The 19,634-nt window shown below is 38.6% G+C and overlaps 1 protein-coding gene across 4 annotated transcripts in view; it reads left to right on the top strand.

The window, feature by feature from the left end:
* Window positions 1-19,634, top strand: part of CDKL5 (cyclin dependent kinase like 5) — a 131,531-nt gene that overhangs the window by 38,080 nt on the left and 73,817 nt on the right. For all 4 annotated transcript variants that reach the window (XM_027738257.2, XM_027738256.2, XM_039378034.1 and 1 more), the window contains exons 2-3: window positions 10,088-10,315; window positions 10,836-10,870. In XM_027738257.2, the coding sequence (XP_027594058.2) occupies window positions 10,252-10,315; window positions 10,836-10,870 (99 nt within the window). In that variant the 5' untranslated portion in view covers window positions 10,088-10,251. The remainder of the gene's footprint in view (window positions 1-10,087; window positions 10,316-10,835; window positions 10,871-19,634) is intronic.

The raw sequence follows: 19,634 nt of genomic DNA, 5'->3' as shown, positions 1-19,634 counted from the left end.
CTGCTCTCAGTAACTTCTCACAGTCTTGTACTCACGTCTGGGTTTGCCCACCAGTGCAGCACCTTGCACTTGGACTTGTTGAACTTCAGGAGGTTCTCATGGGCCCACTTCTCAAGTTTGTCCAGGTCCCCCTGGATGACATCCTGTCCTTCTGTTGTGTCAACTGCACCACTCAGCTTTGCGTTGTCTGTAAACTTGCTGAGAGTCCCCTTGATCTGTCTGTGTCACTGATAAAGGTATTAAAGAGCACTAGACCCAAGACAGAGCCCTGAGGGACACCACTTGTCACCAACTTCCAACTGGGCATGGAGCCATTGAGCACAACTCTCTGGCTGCATCCAGCCAGCCAATTCCTTGTCCTTGTCCTCAGCTGGACAGGGGAGAGAAAGTGTAATGAAAGGCTCATGGGTTGAGATAAGGACGGGGAGAGATCACTGAGCAATTACTGTCATGGGCAAAACAGACTCAACTTGGAGAAAATTAATTTATTATCTATCAAATCGTAACGGTATAATGAGGAATAAACCCAAATCTTAAAAAACACCACCTCCCTTCTCCTCTCTTTTTCCAGGGCTTGACTTTGCTACTGAAATCTCTACCTCCTTCTTTGCAGCAGCTCAGGGGGATGAGGGGTTGTGTTCAGTTCATCAGATGTCTCTGCAACTCCTTCCTCCTCAGGGGTAGGACTCCTCACACTCTTCCCCTACTCTAGCATGGCATCCCTCCCATGGAAAACAGTCCTCCATGCACTTCTCCAACACGGGCTGCAGTTCTCCATGAACTGCTCCAGTGTGGGTCCTTTCCATGGGGTGCAATCCTTCAAGAACAGATTGCACCAGCATGGGTCCCACACAGGGTCAGAAGACCTACCAGTAAACGTGCCCTGGCATCAGCTTCTCCATGGGCCAGAGGTCCTACCACGAGCTTGCTCCAGTGCAAACTTCCCACAGCACCACAGCCTCCTTTAGGCATCCATGTGCTCTGGCATGGGGTCCTCCAAGGGTTGCAGGTGGATCTCTGCACTCCCGTTGACCTCCATGGGCTGCAGGGGCACAGCTGCCTCACCATGGTCTTCATCAGGGTCTACAAGGGAATCTCAGCTCTGGCACCTGGAGCACCTCCTCCCCGTCCTGCACAGACCTCGGTGTCTGCAGGGCTGCTTCTCTCACGTATTCTCACTCCTCTTTCCAACTGCAATTGCCCAGGGCTGGTTTTTTCCCGTTCTTAACTATGTAGCCCCCCCGCCCTCCCAAAACCTGTCCACACAAACCTGATACAGTTTCGTAGTAGTGGTTTTGGAGTCTTTTAAGTTTGAAAAATAAAATAATAGTCAGAATCTCCTCTGTTCTAATATAGAATTAGAGATACTAAGTTTAGAAATGCCAAATAATTTTTTCACATTACCTTAAATTCATAATGTAAGGGGAAGAGTTTACAGTGGGAAGTATTCTATGAATTTCAGTGGATTTATCAAATGGTCTCTTTAAAGGGAGTAAATCTCTCGAGTGCTCCAAGCCTAGTTTCAGGGCTCACATTCAGCCTTTCTGTGTTCTTCCTCAGTCCTTGGATAGTCTGTACAGGATGGCAGACTGTCAACCTTTTATAATTATATTACTAGTTTCTCAGTTTCCTTTCGTTTTTACTGAAGATGGTTCTTTGACCTGTTTCTTTATATCAGAACTGTCCCCTGCCTTCTTTCATACTAATACTTCTGTGTATCTTCCAACCTGAAGTTCACTTGCAATTTTGAATATTGAAGCTCAAGGGTGGTTCACTTTTTGTTTTCTTTTTCTGAGAAAGAGGTTCTGCTTTAGCTAATGCTCTAGTTGTTTTAAATCCACAGCCACTAGATTTTAGAAATTTTAAGCTGCCAAGCCCTGAACTATCCTGATTGCAGTAGGATTTTTCCAGCTGTGTGAGATGGAAGTGTGTCTTTTAATCATTAAAGAGATTTTTGAGTACAAATATTCAAAAGCGGTTAAAAATCACAACAATCTGTTTTTCCCACGACCACCCAGTTTCATTTTAATTTCAATAGAACTTAAATTTTATGTTTAGGTAGAACAGTTGTTTCATGAATTAATATGAATAAATACTACTCCCAGCGTGTTTTTTCTTGTAAACGATGAACTCTTCATTCATCAGTGTCCATTCATGGATACAGTTACCAGTGGTGGAGATAAGCATATAATCTTGTGCAGAAGGTAATATTCTGGTTTTCATTGCTTTTGCCTGATTGCATTTTTAAGTGTATATTTTTACTGCTTTTGGATGAAATCACTAAATTAAATTTGTGCTTTTGTTTCTGCATTTTTTTCTCTACTGGGAAGTTGTTTCCATTTGCAAGTTGAGTTGGTCACCTTAATACATCTCCCAAATACATTTGCAGTAATTCATTAGCAGACTGAAGTTCCCCTACCTGAAGGTGTTCTAGGTGGCTCAGCACAAGGGCATCTGTCTAGCAGCACAAATCAATGCTCTGTTGCTCTGCTTTCTCTGCAGTGGATTTGCACTGAACACAAAGTTTATTTCACAGTTTTCAGAGTAATGTTCAGAGTCCTCCCTCAAATTGTCCTCGGTACCTGATACATTGCTGCTTCTGCTTCTGTGGCACTGCATTCCAGCACACTCAAAGCTTTCATCCTGTGCCTCAAGGAAGATTTTATTAATAAGTTGTTATAACAGTTAACAATTAACAAATAATGTTAATTGAGAGGGGTTGTTGGGGTTTTCTGTTTTTCTCTTCTTTATCTGGAATGTGAATCTTTTCAGCTTATTGTAATGGTCATAAACTCTTAATGCAGTCTGAGCCACTTTGAAGATTAGTCTTGACTTGGATTTCACTTAATTGATTTATTCACCTATGTAAGTTTAACAGGTTTTTTTCAACTGGAAAGCATAGCAAAATTCACCTTGAATTTAAAAATCCTTAGTGTTTAGTCACTCTGATAATAGACATCATAAAAAACCCCCAACTATCAAGTGTACAATAAGCACATTCATATAATTCTAGTATTAATCATACCTGGTTAACTTGGGAATCAGACTGTTAGTCATCGAGTGGCTTCTTTTTGTCCTTTATTGAAAACTTTTGATGGCATTTTTGTCCAGGTTAAATTTGTAAAAGATGGATCAGTATTATTTAAATAAAATGTTTCTGATTATTTGCCTGGGAAACACATCAAGAAGAAATTATAAACATTTTTATCATGTAACTGGAATATCATTCTGTTCATTTGCGTGTATTGTCTTTTCTTATTAATTTAGTACTAAATTTTGGGGGGGTTCCCCTTTCAGATTTCTGTTTGTTCCGTATATTTGGTATGCCCTTTTAAAGGAAAAGGGGATTTCTTGGGGTTTTTCTTCTTTTGACGTCAGATGGTGAGCCAGTAATCTGTATTTAATGATATGCTTGCAGATTACAAGAAGAGTAGTCATTGCAGTTGTTTTGATCTGCATTAGAATGCCCACAGAATTTAGTTTCGGCATTCATTTGCTATTTATAAATACTTTTTATTCACCTATACTTTTCTGTACTCTTACGAGAAAAATCCATCTCAGCCAAAACCAGTGCAGAGAGGAACATCTGACTTTTAGAATTTGGATGGGAGTCATTTCTAGAACAATGAAGACAAAACTGGGTTGAAAGGAGGGGGAAACTTCATCAGATTATAAGAATTTCAATCACCAGTATGCTTTGTGCGTGCACGTATGAAAGATCACGGTGGCCGATCCAGTTAGGAATGCATGAGAGGACTTTTTCTGAAGTGGCCAGGTCTTCTGCATCTGTTGTTTTGTGTGCTGCCAGCATGGCAGTGTAGCATTGCAGTGCTCTGCCATTGTGGAGAGGAACCTCACCGTGCCAGCAGACTGCCGGGGACTGGGGAGAGTGATGGAAGAGAGGCCCATTCTTTTCACAAATACCCTGCTGAGCTCAAACTTCAGAGCAGACCTTCAGCTGACTGGCTGCTTCTAACGTGTTCCCTCAAAGAGAATATACTGTACTTTTCTTGGACAGGAAGATCCTCTGCCCTCTGCTCAAGATTTTGAATATGCCTTTTTTTTCGGTAAGGGAGGAAACTTTTATGCTCAACACCCTTCCCCTCTCCCCCCCCCAAGTGTGACTCTTCAAACACAAATGTTGGAATTGAGCCACAAAGTGAGTCCTGATGTGTGATTTTAAATAGCACCTTTTTTGGGGGACTTAGAAAGATTGAAAAAGCTATGTCTCTAATATTATTTTGTAATATTATATTGAGAATTTAAAGTCCCTGACAGATTGTCAAAGATAATATGGGACTAAATAGTAAACAGGATGATAAATGAATATAGGATATTACTGGAGACTGGTGTTCTGAGAAGGGAGAAGGAAAGATTAAAATCAAGAAGCAAGTTCTAAGGAGACCACTACAAATACTGTGTCAGATAAAGATTTATTAGCTTCTTCCACAGTAAGCTATTCTGTTATGAAATAAGACTTTCTTTTATCTAAAGAAAAAATCTTTTTTCCTTACCCCTCTTTGCCTAAGAGTGTATCAATTAAACCAAAGTGTGATTTTACTTCAACTACAGATGTTGGGCACTTGTGTTTGATAGAAGTGAAAGCGTGTCAGGCTCCTTGTGCCAGAAGAAACTGCACAAGGCTTTGGATTTCGCAGGTTGCTGTTGAGAGTGTTCTCCTCTGAACACTGATATTTTTTCTTTAGAGCTGCCACAGGTACAGTGGAGCCCGCCCAGCGTGCGCAAAGACCAGCCTAAACTGCGTAAGAAGCTGTCACACCCACAATAGACTTACTTGTTAAGGTTCTTATTGGAAAGCAAGACTAAAATGGAAGCAAAATTGTCTTTCCTGTCCTTCTGTTATGACTCATGGGAGCTGCTTTTGTGCTCAACGCTTTCATAATCAGACTGCTTATTTGTCAGTATGGTCTTAGAAGCATCCTGCTAAGCACCCAACCCACTCTTTTTGAGTTGGCCACAGCTGTTAGGGAAGATCATGAATCCTGGGTTTTGACTTCAAGAAGTGAATTTATTTCACATCTCCAGGATGAGCTGAATTTATTTTTGAAGCTGTAGTTGAATACAAAAAGAAGAGCGCTCATTGAACAAGATAAACCAAACCAAATCAGTACTGCTGCCCTGGCCTTCAAGTTCAGTTTTCCTTTAGGAATTTAACTAAACAGGGATCTTTAATGGTTGGGAACTGATTCATCCCTTTTTCTAGTTGTGTGCTTGCTGCAGGATGGAAACTTTGTTCAGGTTCTTCCCCCATGGACCCCTGGCCCTGCTGCCGTGGAGACCTGCTGCCTTTTAGGCCAGTTGTGTGACAGTGACTTCTCTTGATGTATAACTTATTCAGATGCATTTGCAGGTTTCAGTATATCAATAGCTATTAAAAAAACCCAACCAAGTCCTCCAAAAACCAACAATGGTGAAGACAGGTTCCAATGATGACACATTAGCAATGTCAATAAAAGCTTTCTGGAGCTGAATTTTAAAACCTGTGAGCTTTTGCAAGCAACCTTGGTGTTTTGCTTTTACATAATTTGTTCAAGTTTGGTAGTTTCCTAAATTTTGTATTTATTTTCATCAACTGTTCTTTTCATTCCTAATTTTTTTATGAGCAGAGGAGGATAGATTGAAGCTTAAAGTATGAAAAATGGCTTGCTATAATTGCAAGTTCTTGTTGCTTTTTATCTCTTCATTTTTTTCTTTTTTTCTACTTCCACTCTGTGAATTTCTTCATATTATGAAATCTTGATTCCTCCAGAATCTTGTCCCATTAAAAGGTCTACTGTCCCTCCATAAAATGGAAAAATGAAGTGGTAGCTTTTTTCCAAGTTGAGGAGTGAAACTGGGAAAACTTTGCTAGCAGTATGATCATATTATTTTTCTGTCCATTCTTAAAGTCAGAATGTTGCTGCTAACATACTCCTTACAACTTTTCATATGCCAAATTTGTTTTCCCCAATCAGTAATTCCTCGTAATAATCCTGGCACATTCCGATGGATTGGTAAATCTAGAAAAATTTTTGCCAGCTATTTTCTTTACCCTGTCACTTGTATATTCTGCTATAACACTGAAACAGGTGCTTGTAACTCTAACTCAGCTTTTCCTGGGAAATCTCCATAAATAGAACTACGTATATACAGGGGAAGAGAAGAAAAGGTGCTGAGTGATGCATCAGGGCTATCAGAGGTGGTTAATGCTGCCTTTCATCTGTGTACCTTGTAGACAGAAGACATGCCAAGGTGTGGATTTTGGAGATAGCCATCAAAGACAGGTACTTATAAGGTGTAAGTTCTTCGCATTTGTTTTCAAACCAGCTGTTTTGTTAGTGAACAGAGAAAAATGTAACAAGCCTCTAGAAATTCTTAGTTGTATCCTCTCAGTGAGTAAACAATAAATAAATAATACAAAGATTAAGTTTACTTCTTGGTTTAGGGGAGCAAGAGGGGTGTATTGTCTGCTGGCAAGAAGCTTGTTTAAAAACCCATGGATGACTTTGAATTCAATTATAAGTTTGTAACTGACTTCAGCAGGGTGCAAATTGCACTCTCTCTGTCTTGATAAATTAAATGAACTGTATACTTGATGTGCAAGATGCTGATATACAAATCTAACTATTTCTAGAACAGTTATATTTCTCCAGATTTTGTGAAGACAAAGGTCTATCTCAAGTGTTTTATAACTCTCACTAAATGTCTCTGCTAAAATCTAACACTATGAAAGGTGCTTCCCCTCTCCACACAGCTATTGATGATTATGAAATAATTAACAGCATTTTTACTTAGGATTGAGGCTTTGGACTGAGTGGTTAAGTTTGGTGCTTTTGGGGGATGTACTAGAATTCTTAATGGTCATGAAGGGAAAAGGAATTGAGGAAGAGCTAGGGTTTTTCCCCATTGCTTTAATTTAAATGCAAATGATCAGCTACCATAATGCTGTATTATTCTGTATGCTCATTCCAAAAATGTTTGTACATTTTCTGGTTTTTACATATAAGCCTTATATGTAAAACAGCTACATTTGTTTAAAAATCTCACACTGTAACACTTCTGGATTAAGTAAAACTAATTTGTTTTTATTCATTTTATGACATTTTATTTGGCTCTGCATTTTATAGAACATCCTGGTAACGTTGAGACCATCTCAGTGATCTGTTGGTTTAATTTGTAAGTTGATGTGCTGTGAATCTGGCTGCCTTAGAAAGGGATATTAGGAGAATGAGTGCTATTTCCCTACTGAGAACCTTTGAGAGGTAAATGATGGCCTTATTTCCTCTTCTGCAAGGGTTATCATTCCAGCCAGCAGGCAGCTTATGAAAACAGACCAGTGTGGCACTCGGTGCAAAAAATGAAATTGTGGTTGCTATTAATAAGATTTTCCTTGCTGATTTCAGTGTTCAGTTTGAAAGAATCCAGCCTGTCTTTACTAAGTTACAGAATAATGTAATTCTTGCTATGGATAACTTTCTCAAAATTACTTTTTTGTTTAAAACTTCCTGATTTTTTTTCTTTATTTTTGTATTACAGTTACACACTCTGCCATTCATAAGACTCTGTGTCATTCATGGAGTTTTGAGCTCATGTTACCAGATTCCCTGCAAAAATCAGTGATTTTAAAAACAATCTTAAAAAGGCTTTCAAAAAGCAGAAAAATCCCAGGAAGTTCTGTGGGTGCTGTCATTGAACACATATTTTTAGCAGTTTGGTTTTAGTCTTTCAGGAGCTTTTGATGGCAAAGATCTCAAACAAGCAAATAAATTCTGTCTAGGGATTAGATGGGTCTGGCGAATCTGAGTTCACTAATGTTTGAATTACGGCCCTGCTTGAGGCAAAAGAGCTAGGGCAAAAAGTGTTTGGGTATGAATCCATACTACTGCTGCATTCCACTTGTCATCTTTCATTAGCTTTCCTTTTCATTGCAAGATGAAGTTCTCATAAAGTGCTCTCAGCAGAATTGGGCACAAAGATGACTGGAGCTAGTGCAGAAGAGATGGGTCACTCAAGAGCATTTTCCTTTTGGGACCCCCCTGTACGTGCATCTGTATTACCTGTGCTGTCAGTCATGGTGCACTTTGGGGAGAATTAGAGGAGCCGGTTCGCGTGTCTCTTTGGAAGTGTTTCCCTTCCAAAGTGGTGAGTGAACATCAATAAATGAGTTGACAGGCCTTTACCTTTAAGGAATTACATGTGAATGCTGCTGTAAGTGCCATGCATCCAGGAGCAGCAGTGTAACAAGGGGATCAGCTTTCTGTGGCTCTTATTTCTAGTGAAGTGAGAAGGGAAGACTACACGATCAGTGGGGAGAGGAAGATGTATAGTACTGAATTTCATAGACTCATAGAATGTTAAGGGTTGGAAGGGACATTAAAGATCATCTAATCCCAACCTCCCTTGCCATGGGCAGGGGAGACCTACCAGTAGACCAAGTTGCTTAAAGCCCCATGCAGCCTGGCCTTCAACACTGCCAGGGTTGGGGCACCCACAACCTCCCTGGTTGGGGAGTTCAGAAAGGAAGGTTAGCTGCTTGCAAGTGTAACCTTTATTCTCAATAAAAAGCTAGGATTCATATTGAGTTCACTTGCAGAACTCCTAAAAATAAATAAAACAAAAAATAGTGGATCACAAACCTGTAGGCCTGTATAGCTTTAAGTAGTTTATGAGAAATTTAGAAATTATGAATAAGGGACAGGGCAAACTGCATCTAAATTTCTTCTTGAGTTTTTGATACATTTATCTCATAAGTTGCTTCACTGTTTCATCATAGATCCAAGAACTATTGTGTACACTGTAATGCAGAAAGACAATGTACAGTAATAACATTAGCAGATAAGTAATGAATGTTATCACAAACTAAATTCCGGAAGGACTTGTCAACGAATAATGTTGGAAACTGAAGCAGCAGATTTGCTGATGTTACTGCATAGTGCTAATAGAAAACAGAGTGTACGTTCTCTGACTGTTACTTTCTTTCTGGCAAGTAATTTTGCTGTTCTAAACCTGGCTGACCAGTTTTCTTGCATCTTGCTTACATTGTGGCATTAATGGTTGTTTCAAGGTCTCTGTGGCAGTATTTCTGTCACTCAGCTGAAGCCAGGGGACAGTCAGCTGTGCCTTGTGCCTGGCACCAGCCTGTTTCAGTCAAAAGCTGAAGCAACTCAGTGAAGACTCTGTTTTCATGTTGGTGGGTACAACTGAGCAGATGCTTCTGCTTTTCCAAGCCCTCATTTTTTTTTAGTTCATTAACCAGAAAGTCTGGACAAACAGCACAAAGGATTTTGTGAGAAGGAGATGCCAAATAAGATAAGAGGAGAGTATATGGAAGGGAAAGGAAAGAGTATTTCATACAATTCACAAGTGAAGAAAAAATTGATTAATTAAAACAGTAAATTAAACCACTGAAATAACCCATTAAGGAGTGGGTAACTTTTTAAAAACAAAAGCAAACCAAAAAACCCTAACCAACCCTTCAATTTAGAAGTCACTGCTTTATTCTCAAAATACTGTGGTTAATTCACTCTGGAGTTGCTTCTAAAATAACAAACCCCCTCATATTATCTGCCTGTGTCTTGCTGAAGCAAGTGTCATTGTAATTTCCCTCCACCCTTGAGTCGTCCTTTGTTATGTGTGACTTAGTCAACCCAGGACTTTAGGCCAGCTCCTCTGGCTTATAGTGAAATCCCATTTGTGTGAGCTGAACCCAGTATTATTGGGTCAACTCACCCATTACACATAAGTTAATTAAATGTATTCATTTCTATGATTGCATCTTCTTCTTCATGAGTAGTTCTGTTCTTGGATCACTGAATTGTGAAAATGATACATTTCCAAGTCATGGTGAAGTTGCTTTAGGGGGTTTTTCCCCTGTTTTTGAATTTGGGATATATGCCTTTAATATTAGGGAAACAAATACAGCCTTCTACAGAATTAGCAAAACCAAGCTCTCCTGATCATAAAATGTAGAAGTAAATTAATTGTCTGTTACAACTGTTGGACTATATTGGTGTGATGTCTGTATACCACTGCTTTCTTTCATGGAAATGAACTACTAACTACATGATTTTTCTCTTTTTTTCCCCAGAAAGCTACTGACTGCCTAGAAATTAAGAAAAAGTGTGAGAACTCTGGTTGATCAAGGTGGAATTTTTTTCCAAGAGCCTTTTCACAATTGCCTTTCGCAAAGTCTTCAGCCGCTCCCCTTTGTGCCATGTTTTGTGGCTCTCACCGTAAGAGGAATTTGTCTTGATGAAGATTCCTAACATTGGTAATGTGATGAATAAATTTGAGATCCTTGGGGTTGTAGGTGAAGGTAAGTAATACCTTAATAAAAAATTGATTAGAATTTTGTATAGATTTGACTTAGTCCTCTTTATGTTATCAATTGCAAAATATTGCTTGTATGCAGATAATAAAAACATCAGTTTATTCTCTATGGCTTCTTTTAATTTTCTTCTCAGATGGATTGGAAGGTGAAAGGAATGGAAGAGAAATAGGACAGTTTTGCGGTTTTTGGAGTAGTTTTTTTTTCCTTAAAAGTTTAGTATATTAATTTCTCAATGGTACTAGGGAGATGCAAGTTATCAAACTTATCTGCAAGTATATATTTTTTAAAATAATTTCAGTGTTTTAAAATCCATTGACTTTCAAGTAATTTTTATAAAATTTTTACAGTACACAGAGTTTTAGTACCCATGTATACAAGTTCTGGATAACAGTGCTGGGAACAATATTATTTCTATATGCAAGAGGTGACTGAACACTGTTTTATCTTGCCAATTTTAATTTTTTTCTGCTTTAAGATGGTTTATATCTTGTCTTCTTTGTTTCAGGAGCCTATGGCGTTGTACTTAAATGCAGACACAAGGTAAGTAAATTGCTTTGAGATCAGAGATAAATGTTGGTGTTTGGGTGAAACCGTGACTTTTGATGAGAACTGAGTTGTTACTATGTATGAGATGTGGCATCTGGGATGGGCTTTTTCTTGCAGTTAGTTACTCAGCTTTTTAATTGCAAGTGTCAGAGGAAATGGCTATATCTAGTACCAAACCTCAATTTTTTGGTGTTTAATATTTGTCTGAAATATTAATGTTTCATTAATCTCAACTAAGAGAGTTTTTTTAGAAAAAGGCAAAAAAAAAGTTGATTTGGAACACAATTTATGCTTAAGCAGTCTCAATTAGAATGCCAAATTATTTGCCAAATACTGCTGGATAAGCACTTACCTCTCTTGGAAGGGGCAGGGGAGAGGAAGTGGGATCCATGTGGAATTTCTACAGCTGTAGGACAATCAAACAAGAAAGCAGTCACTTTTTTGGTTATTAAATATAATTTGGAAGAGGAAGAAGTTAAAAAGGAAAGAAAAAATGCTGTTTGAGACAAAAATAAAGTCTGGCAACCTGTCTACATTATTTTAACTACTCTGTAAGTTGGATGTATCTGAACTTGCTACTTATCAACAGGGAACTGACACAAACTACTTTTGCTGTCTTTGCAGCAGCAGTGTGGTCATATAACAAAGTAATTTCTCTGAAACAGAACTTTTCAGAATCATAGAATTAGTCATTTGTAGTGATGTAAGAACATATAAACGTTTCTTTATGTGGTTCATACCTTTTTCTAGAAAAAGTTAGCACTGTGCAGAGAACTTGTGTTCCTGTGGTGGCTTTTAGCACGTAGGCAGAAGGGCTTTTACACACAATGTGTGGTTATATCTGGAGTGTCTTAGACTGTTATACTGACTTAAAATTAAAAAAAAGGAAAAAAATAATAGAACGTGGAAAGATCCTATCTCAAGCTGAAGCCTTGTTGTGCTTGGCAGTCCATAACAGTCAATAGAATGACTTTGCTAAGTTGAATGTTTTTAGATTGTTATGTTCAGGGTGAGTAGTTTGAGAGCATTTAGGTAGTGACAATTGGGTTTATCCTAGGAGGCTCTATTTTTTACGGAAGGTAACCTCACTGAGACTCAAGAAGTTTCTGGGATTTCCTGCATTGCTGAGTGAAATTTAAGCTTTACAAAAACCGTTCAGTACTCTAAGAGTGTAGTATAATGGCAGGGTAATCTGTTTTCCAGTTTCCTATGAGAATACCTTCCAAGGTACCAGATGACTAGAAAGGAAAACTTTCCTTTAGCAGAGGGAAGTACTTCCTACAGCCTGTGTAAGGATGCTGACTTGCTTGTGAGGATCTAAATTTTTAGGTAGTTGCACCATTTTTTCTGTAGCTTCATCTTAATCGAAATAACTGTATTGAAGATGTAAAACAAAGTGGTTTACAAAGTGGTATTTCTTAAAAATTCTAGAAAGTGGGTTTACTAAGACCTAGGGTTTCCAGTATTTGGAGATCTTAAGAAAAGGTGAGGTATGTTGATGTTTTCATCTTGCTGATTTATGAGTCTCATTTACTTAAAACAAGCTGCACCCAGCCTTCAGGGGCAGATGACTTTAGGAGCAATCTGTTTTACTAAAAAAAATAACTGTCTTAAACGTTAACATTTCCTACTCCTGTAGGGAACCAAAGTCTTAATTCACTTTCATGCAGTTTTAACAGAATGACCTGGAAATGCAAGGATGTGTGGTTTGTTTTGGTTTGGTTTTTTGGTTGGTTTTATGTTGTTGTAGTTGTTGTTGTGGGGTTTTTTGTTTGGGTTTGTTTTGTTGGGTTTTTGGCTGCTGGTGGGCCTACTTTAGAATGTAGAAATGTTTATATTCATCTTTATAAATATTGGTAATATGCCAGGATCAAATTCTCAGCTTTTCTAAGTTAATATATCTCCATCGTGTTGGTGAGAGGGTAAATGTGTGAAATGAGGAGCCAGCTCCTAATTGCAACAATTTTCCAACATGTAATCCACTAGTGCTTTAGTAAATATGTAGCTTTTTGCCTCAGTGCATTTCACTGGCATGTGTATATGCATTGAAATTGGAGAGAATGGTGTAAGGAACAAATACCTTGTCATTTTTATATGTGTTTTTCCTTTGCTGAGGGAACATTATCAGAAAAGCTAAAGTAGCTCCTCTAGAATGACTGTGTTTACATTATTATACAGCATGTTTTTATCACAAATCCTCTATTGATAACTGTGGGTTGTGCATAAAGATTACTTGTTTATCTGAGGGTTTTTTTGGATGTGAAGCTAATACAAATAACGTTAAAATAAAGCAGACCTGATGTTCTGAAAAGCTTTTCCTTTTTTTTCATTTAATCAGAGGACTTTCCCTAAAGATATATAGTGAAGTACACTGTGTTTGAAAATACTGGAAATACATTTGTTAGTCACTAACTGTTGAAATCACCTGCCTTGGCTTATTGGATCTTGGCTATGTTTTCTGAAAAGAAAAGCCACTGGGACAGTTCAGCAGTGTCAGAGATCACACCTGAGGAAAAGAATCTTAACTAATGTTTAAGACTTGTCAAATATTTGCCCTTTAAATAAAACCACTATCGTCTTTGAAAAGGGGGCTTGTTGCTTCATGCAGAGTTAACCTTTGCTAATAGGGATTTAGGCACAACTATCAGGAGGGCTCTTACATCAGGTACAAAACCAACATGATAATATTGTGATTTAAAATCAATAAAATTATAGTCAGGTGCTGTGGTAAAGCCCTAAGTGTCCAAAGATGGGCACATGGAGAAAGAAGCCTAAAGGAAAAAATTAAGCTAAAAACCAGTGTGAAAAGGGAATGTATTGTTAAACTGTCAGATAATAAACTGTGTATATAGGAGGAACATTGACAATTGTAGAAGCAAGCTGGAGTTTGTAGAAGTGAGGTGAATATATACTTAGATGACTAAGGTAAGTGGAGATTGTCTCTAGGTAGGCAAGATGATGACACTGAAACAGGGGTCATTTGTTAGAATGAGGCAGGACTTACCACAGGGCCAGGCTGGAGAGGAAGAAGGATTCATAATAGCAGGCAGTCAAACCATAAGAAGCGTTTGGACAATGCTCCCAGGCACATGGTGAGGTTCTTCCACTCTCCTGTGCAGGCCCAGGAGTTGAACTTTGATGATCCTTCTGAGTTCCTTCCAGGTCAGGATAATCTATGATTCTATGCCTGCATACACGTCTCTGTATGTATAAATTTATGGTGTATTTTTAGGTTAGCTAGGTGTGCAGGAAGGTATGTGGTGATGCAGTTTCTCTAAAAGCACAGCAGAAATTTATGAAATTTCCTGAGCTTCTCCTTCTCTTGCAGCGTGCTGTGTGTTCTCAGAGGCCTCAAGCCTGAGGTGATACAGTTTAATGATTTGGAAATTGGATGCCAGTTGTTCTTATATGTAAAGCATCTCCTGCCTAATGAGATACTTTTTCTGCTCTTGTATTTTAGAAGTGAATCTGGTTTTGGTTTTTTTTAGCAATATGAGACATTTTCTTTAAGATAAACACCACTGAATTCCTGTATGAAAAACAAACAAAAAGAAACAAAATTATTAGTTTACAGAATTATTTGGCTCTTTCGTGCATGGAAGAGTAATGAAGAATAATAGGTTTAATACTTACAGGCAATTTCTTTTTAACCTAATATTTAATTTTGTCTTGTTTGAGCCTTTTGTAATACTCCTGCCTTATGTTCTGATAAGTTGTTTATGTGCCTCAGAATAGCTGAAAGAAATATTTGCTCACCTTTTAAAGAAAGTTATAGTTTCCTCATTAGAAAATATAATGAATATGCATATGTAGCAGAATCATTAGGTTTTATTTAAGTATCTCAGCTTTTTCCATCTCTTTCATTACTAGATCCCCTACTGACCATCAGGGGCACAGTTTTCTTACTTTTTCCTTTGAAACCAGTGGTTTTTTGTTCCTATAGGTAGCCCACTTCTGCACTCTTTGCACTATCTGTTTGTGTTTGAGCTCAGTGAGGAATTCCCCTCTTACCAGTGTTGGCCAACTGGAGAAAATTTTCTCAGGGCCATTACTGCACTTTGACAAAGTCATCCCTGTAGAACAGTTACCCCATTTTCATTATTCAAGCTATTACAGGATTTTTTTACAGTAAAACTCCTAATCATTTCTACTGTCAAACAGAAAGACTGTTCTCAGGAGAACTTCTCACTACATCCCTAGATAAAGGCAAGGCCATGCGGGTGATGGAACTGCAGATGCTGAGTGGGACCTGCCTGCAGGCTCCTCTGTTACAACCACCCAGCTGAGTTTGTCCTGCAGCCCAGGTAGCTGAGCAGCACAGGCCTGGGCCACTTCAGCTGAACTCTGATGTGCATCACTAATTCCTCCATGTACAGAGGTCTTCTGGTCAGGGTGACTACACGTTGTCATTGCCTCTTAGGTTGCCATCAGTCTTCACATTCCTGTTGGTTCGTTAGTCAGTTGTGTCAAGAAATTGCCTTCTCCATCTTCCAAAAATCTGATTGTCTCCATCATGCTGTATTACCCTTTCTGCGGATGTTGCAGTGTTGTAAGTCCTCTGCGAAAACTGGACCCTATTGTAAGACTTCCCTTAAGAAGGCTTTATCTATTTTGCTCTCTTGGTCAGGTGCTTTGAAGCAATATTCCCCCAAATGTCACGTGTGTTGTTCTGTCTTCTAACCTTCATGCAAAAACTTTGTACTTGTTCCTTACCTATTTCAAAGCAAAAGTACGTGCATTCAAGCCTCCCTTTCCTCTGCAAGAATCTCCTTCCCTTCTTAGTTCATCCTTCTTCAAATATCTTGTGTCTGTTCATGGCAGTTCTCCGATCGTGCAAGCTATTCCATTACATTTTCTGTAATCCTATTGCATGATTTCATCATCTAGGATGACAGGTAGCTCAGATAACTCATATTTCTGTAGCTGCACTGACTCCTAGTTCCTCCTGTTTGTTTCTCATGAATTTTATGTACGGGCACCTGGGACCAGGTCATGCCACTTTCACAGAGTGAATGAGAGCTTCATTCTTGTAGAAAATTGGGGGTATCTCTAATATTTAAAAAAAAAACAGTTCTGAATTTGCCTGGTGGATGTTAGAATCCCTTTTCTGACTCATGTATCTGCTGATGTTATTAACATCGTCTCACTTGAAATCTGCTAGCCCTTCTTTTTATGTTGATGAGTTTCTCTTCAGTGCCAAAATTAAAAGGTAAGTGTACTTGTTTCTAAAAGTTGCATTTATCTTCAGTGTGTTGTGGTTTATGATGTTCTTGCTTTGTATTTGGTTTTCAAGGTTCCTTAGCTCCCCAGCACGTGTTAAGCGAAGTGCTTGGACTGAAGAATACAGTCATTGCAGTTTCTATTTAATTTTTTCTTATGATATTATCTTTTGTACTGAAATGGATACAGCTCTTTTTTTTGTTTTTCTTTGGATTTGACTGACTTGACAGTACTCCCTGTTTGATAGATTGAGAAATGATGAGTAAGTGAAAAATCTGAGTTCTCACAATGAGACCAGATTGCTGCCTGTGTTTTTTCCCCTCAGTGCTACAATCTTTCGTATAGTGGAGGTAGTATGAACTGATTTCAGATTTTGACTGCTCAGCTAGAGAATGAACTTGTACTGCCTGGTATTTGAACACTGGAATACTAGCTATACTGATCTGGAATTTTCTGGGGTTTGGTGTTTGTATTTCACTAATCTTTCTGTAATACTGTGAGTCAAGGAGAGGTATTTCTATCTGCTTTTGACAGAAATAGATATTAGGTACAATATTACTATTCAGCATTTTAGTGACAAATCTGAAGGTCAGCATGAGAGTAGTGCTGTTAAAAGTTAAGGAAAGCAGCCTGCAGTGATAAGGAATAGAAGATAATGCAGAGCATTTAGCATTTCATGGCAAGTGATTCCATTCAGAGAAATAATATTTTAAATTTTTGTGTTTCTTCATATGCAATTGACTTTCAAAATTAGAACCTTTGAGAAAAATTGGAATGATTTTAGGAGCATTTTTGGCACTTAGCTTTATCACTTCAGAGTAAAGCTGGAAACTGAGTAATGCACAGACTTTTTCTGATCTCATTCCTGCCCCCATGCACCAGTACACGCTGGGGGCTGACCTGCTGGAAAGCAGTTTTATGGTGAAAGACCACGGTGTCCTGGTGGACAAAAAGCTGTCCATGAGCCAGCAGTGTGCCCTTGTGGCCAAGAAGTCCAGTGGGGTGCATTAGGGAGGTGATCCTGCCCCTCCATTCAGCCCTAATGAGGCCGCATCTGTAGTGCCATGTCCAGATCTGGGCTACTCGGTACAAGAGGGACATGGAGCTCCTGGAGGGGGTCCAGCTGTCCTTACAGAATTCTGGTGTGAAATATTAGATGTATTTATTTCATGGGCTTCCTTACTCTGCTTCCATGGCATTCCCTTAAGTGTAGCAGTGAGAGGCGAGCTTGGTTAGTGCTGATTCACTTCAATTATTGCTTTCCTATACATTCGTATAAGTGACATACAATGAATGTCTATAACTGCTTGCTATGCAGAGTACATGTGAATGTGGTATTGACAGTTTTTAAAGCTTTCTTTTTTCATTCATTGTGACATTTGTCTATACCTGAACCTCAGCCTCTTCCATAGTCCTTTCAGTCCCCAGTGGCAGGGGGAAACAGATAATCAGATTAGCATTATATTAATGTGTTTTAAATGTCATTGATGTCAATGTAGTCCTGATTTATATTCAAGTAAGCGGAAGATTCATATGTGTACTGTTACTGCTCCAAAGATCAGATAGTTGTGCAGAATGGAACGTAGAAACTTAAGTTGCTGAGTTCCCACAGGTTAAGACCACCACTACTTATTCAGTCTCCCCTCTCACCCCCAAGGTAGGCTGTAGTGTTCTCTGAATCACAAGATTGCTGCCTTTTATTTCTTTTCCTCAAAATCTTATTCCCAAGTCTCTCTCCTTCTGCAATTATTTTTAAAGAGTTGTTTCATAATATATTTCTTGGTAAACTGTTAAAACACTAATTTTGAGTAAACTATCAGATATAGAATGACTTACCTGCCCAGGGGAAACAAAATGAGATCTCTGTTTGGTGTTGTCCCAGTTTCCTAGAAATCTGAGTCCTGGGATTAATAAAAGTAAACATTCGGGGTTCACACCTGTGAGGCTATGTAGGATGAAAGGATAAAGTAAGGTGGTTCCAGGTCTTTTTTTAGTTGCTCTTGCTGCATTATATTGTCTTCTATTTATTACTTCTGCTATAGATTGCTAAAATATGCTCTATTGCAAGGATTTATTTAATTTGATCTTGTATGAAACTGCTATTATTTTCAGTCACATACAATGATTTCTTTAAGAGGGCCTGGCCGGGTTGTACAAAGTGGGCATGAATGCATTTTTCATTGCATTAAATTACCTGAGGCAATGGTATGAAGCTGTATCAGAGGAGGTTTAGGTTAGATATTAGGAAAAGATTCTTCACCCAGAGGGTGTTTGGGCACTTGAACAGGCTCCCCAGAGAAGTGGTCACAGCACCAAGCCTGACAGAGTTCAGGAAGCGTTTGGACAACACTCTCAGGCACATGGTGAGACCCTTGGGGATGGTCCTGTGCAGGGCCAGGAGTTGGACTTTGGTGATCCTTGTGGGTCCCTTCCAACTCAGGATATTCTAGGATTCTATGAAATGTAATGGTTTTCGTTATTCACATTGGTCAGTCTGTAGCCATATCAATGGAATAGTGCCCCTTTGATGTCTGCAGTTGTGTTGTTTCCCTTTGAGTCTTTTATGACAATCCAGACTGCTGTTTGAAAGGTCCCTTGGAGGATACTCCATCTCCTTACCTCCTGCTTTGTACTTGTGTTATGAACCCTACTCAGATATAGGTGGTATTCAGTACTAAAATTTCTCGTTCCCTCCCTCCTTTGTTGTCAAAGGCTAATATTTAGAAATAGAAGGTGCAGGGCAAGGGTGAGAGAGAGCTTTCAGAGTAGAGAAATTATCTTGCTGTGGAAGGCAATACTAAGATTTATTTTTTTTTTCAGATGTGTTCAATTTATAGCAGTACAGTGTGAGGGTGTTTGCTTTCAGTACCACAAATTAGGATGGCTTAAGCTGGCTTGGCCATTATAACACTGGATATTGCAATTTCATGCAGCACAAAACTGAGATGCAGAGAGACCTGATGCTGCAGAAGATCTTCAAAACAAGGGGGAGGGAGAAAAATGGGATCACCCTAGTACTTCAGTAATGCAGGTAGCTGAAAGAAGCATAGAAGCCTGAGTTAAAAATAACAAGAGTGATTCATCTTGCTTTGGAAGGATATGTGAAATGTATTACTGATGGTTTTCAATTTAAATTAAGTCAAAGATAAGCAATTTGTTGCAGTCACAGTATCTCAGATCAGTATTTTAGTCAGACAGTTTCTTCCAGTTTGTCACACTAATGGCTCTGGATTAACCAGGCATCTTTTGAACTTTTGTTTCTTGAAGAAACTGTATGAGTTTTTGATAGTATTTTATATAATATGTTTTATGAATTCTTTCTATAAGTACTGATTTTACTAAGTAAAAGGTTACTGCTTATGCCTCAAATAACAGCTTTACTTGGAATATTGCCAGTAAATAAACATGCCCCTTAGTAGTTGCTGCACACTCCATCTGCAAAGGGATTATATGTCATTACACTTGTAATAATACAGGAATCATATTCAGACCTTCAGCAGTGTGTTCTGTGGTTGCCCCTAATGATTCTTAATTGCAA

Source organism: Pipra filicauda, unplaced genomic scaffold (genome assembly GCF_003945595.2).
Source record: "Pipra filicauda isolate LSUMZ 115617 unplaced genomic scaffold, ASM394559v2 scaffold12_size5214236_pilon, whole genome shotgun sequence".
Classification (NCBI taxonomy): Eukaryota; Metazoa; Chordata; class Aves; order Passeriformes; family Pipridae; genus Pipra; species Pipra filicauda.
This window is presented reverse-complemented; position numbering and strand designations above follow the sequence as displayed.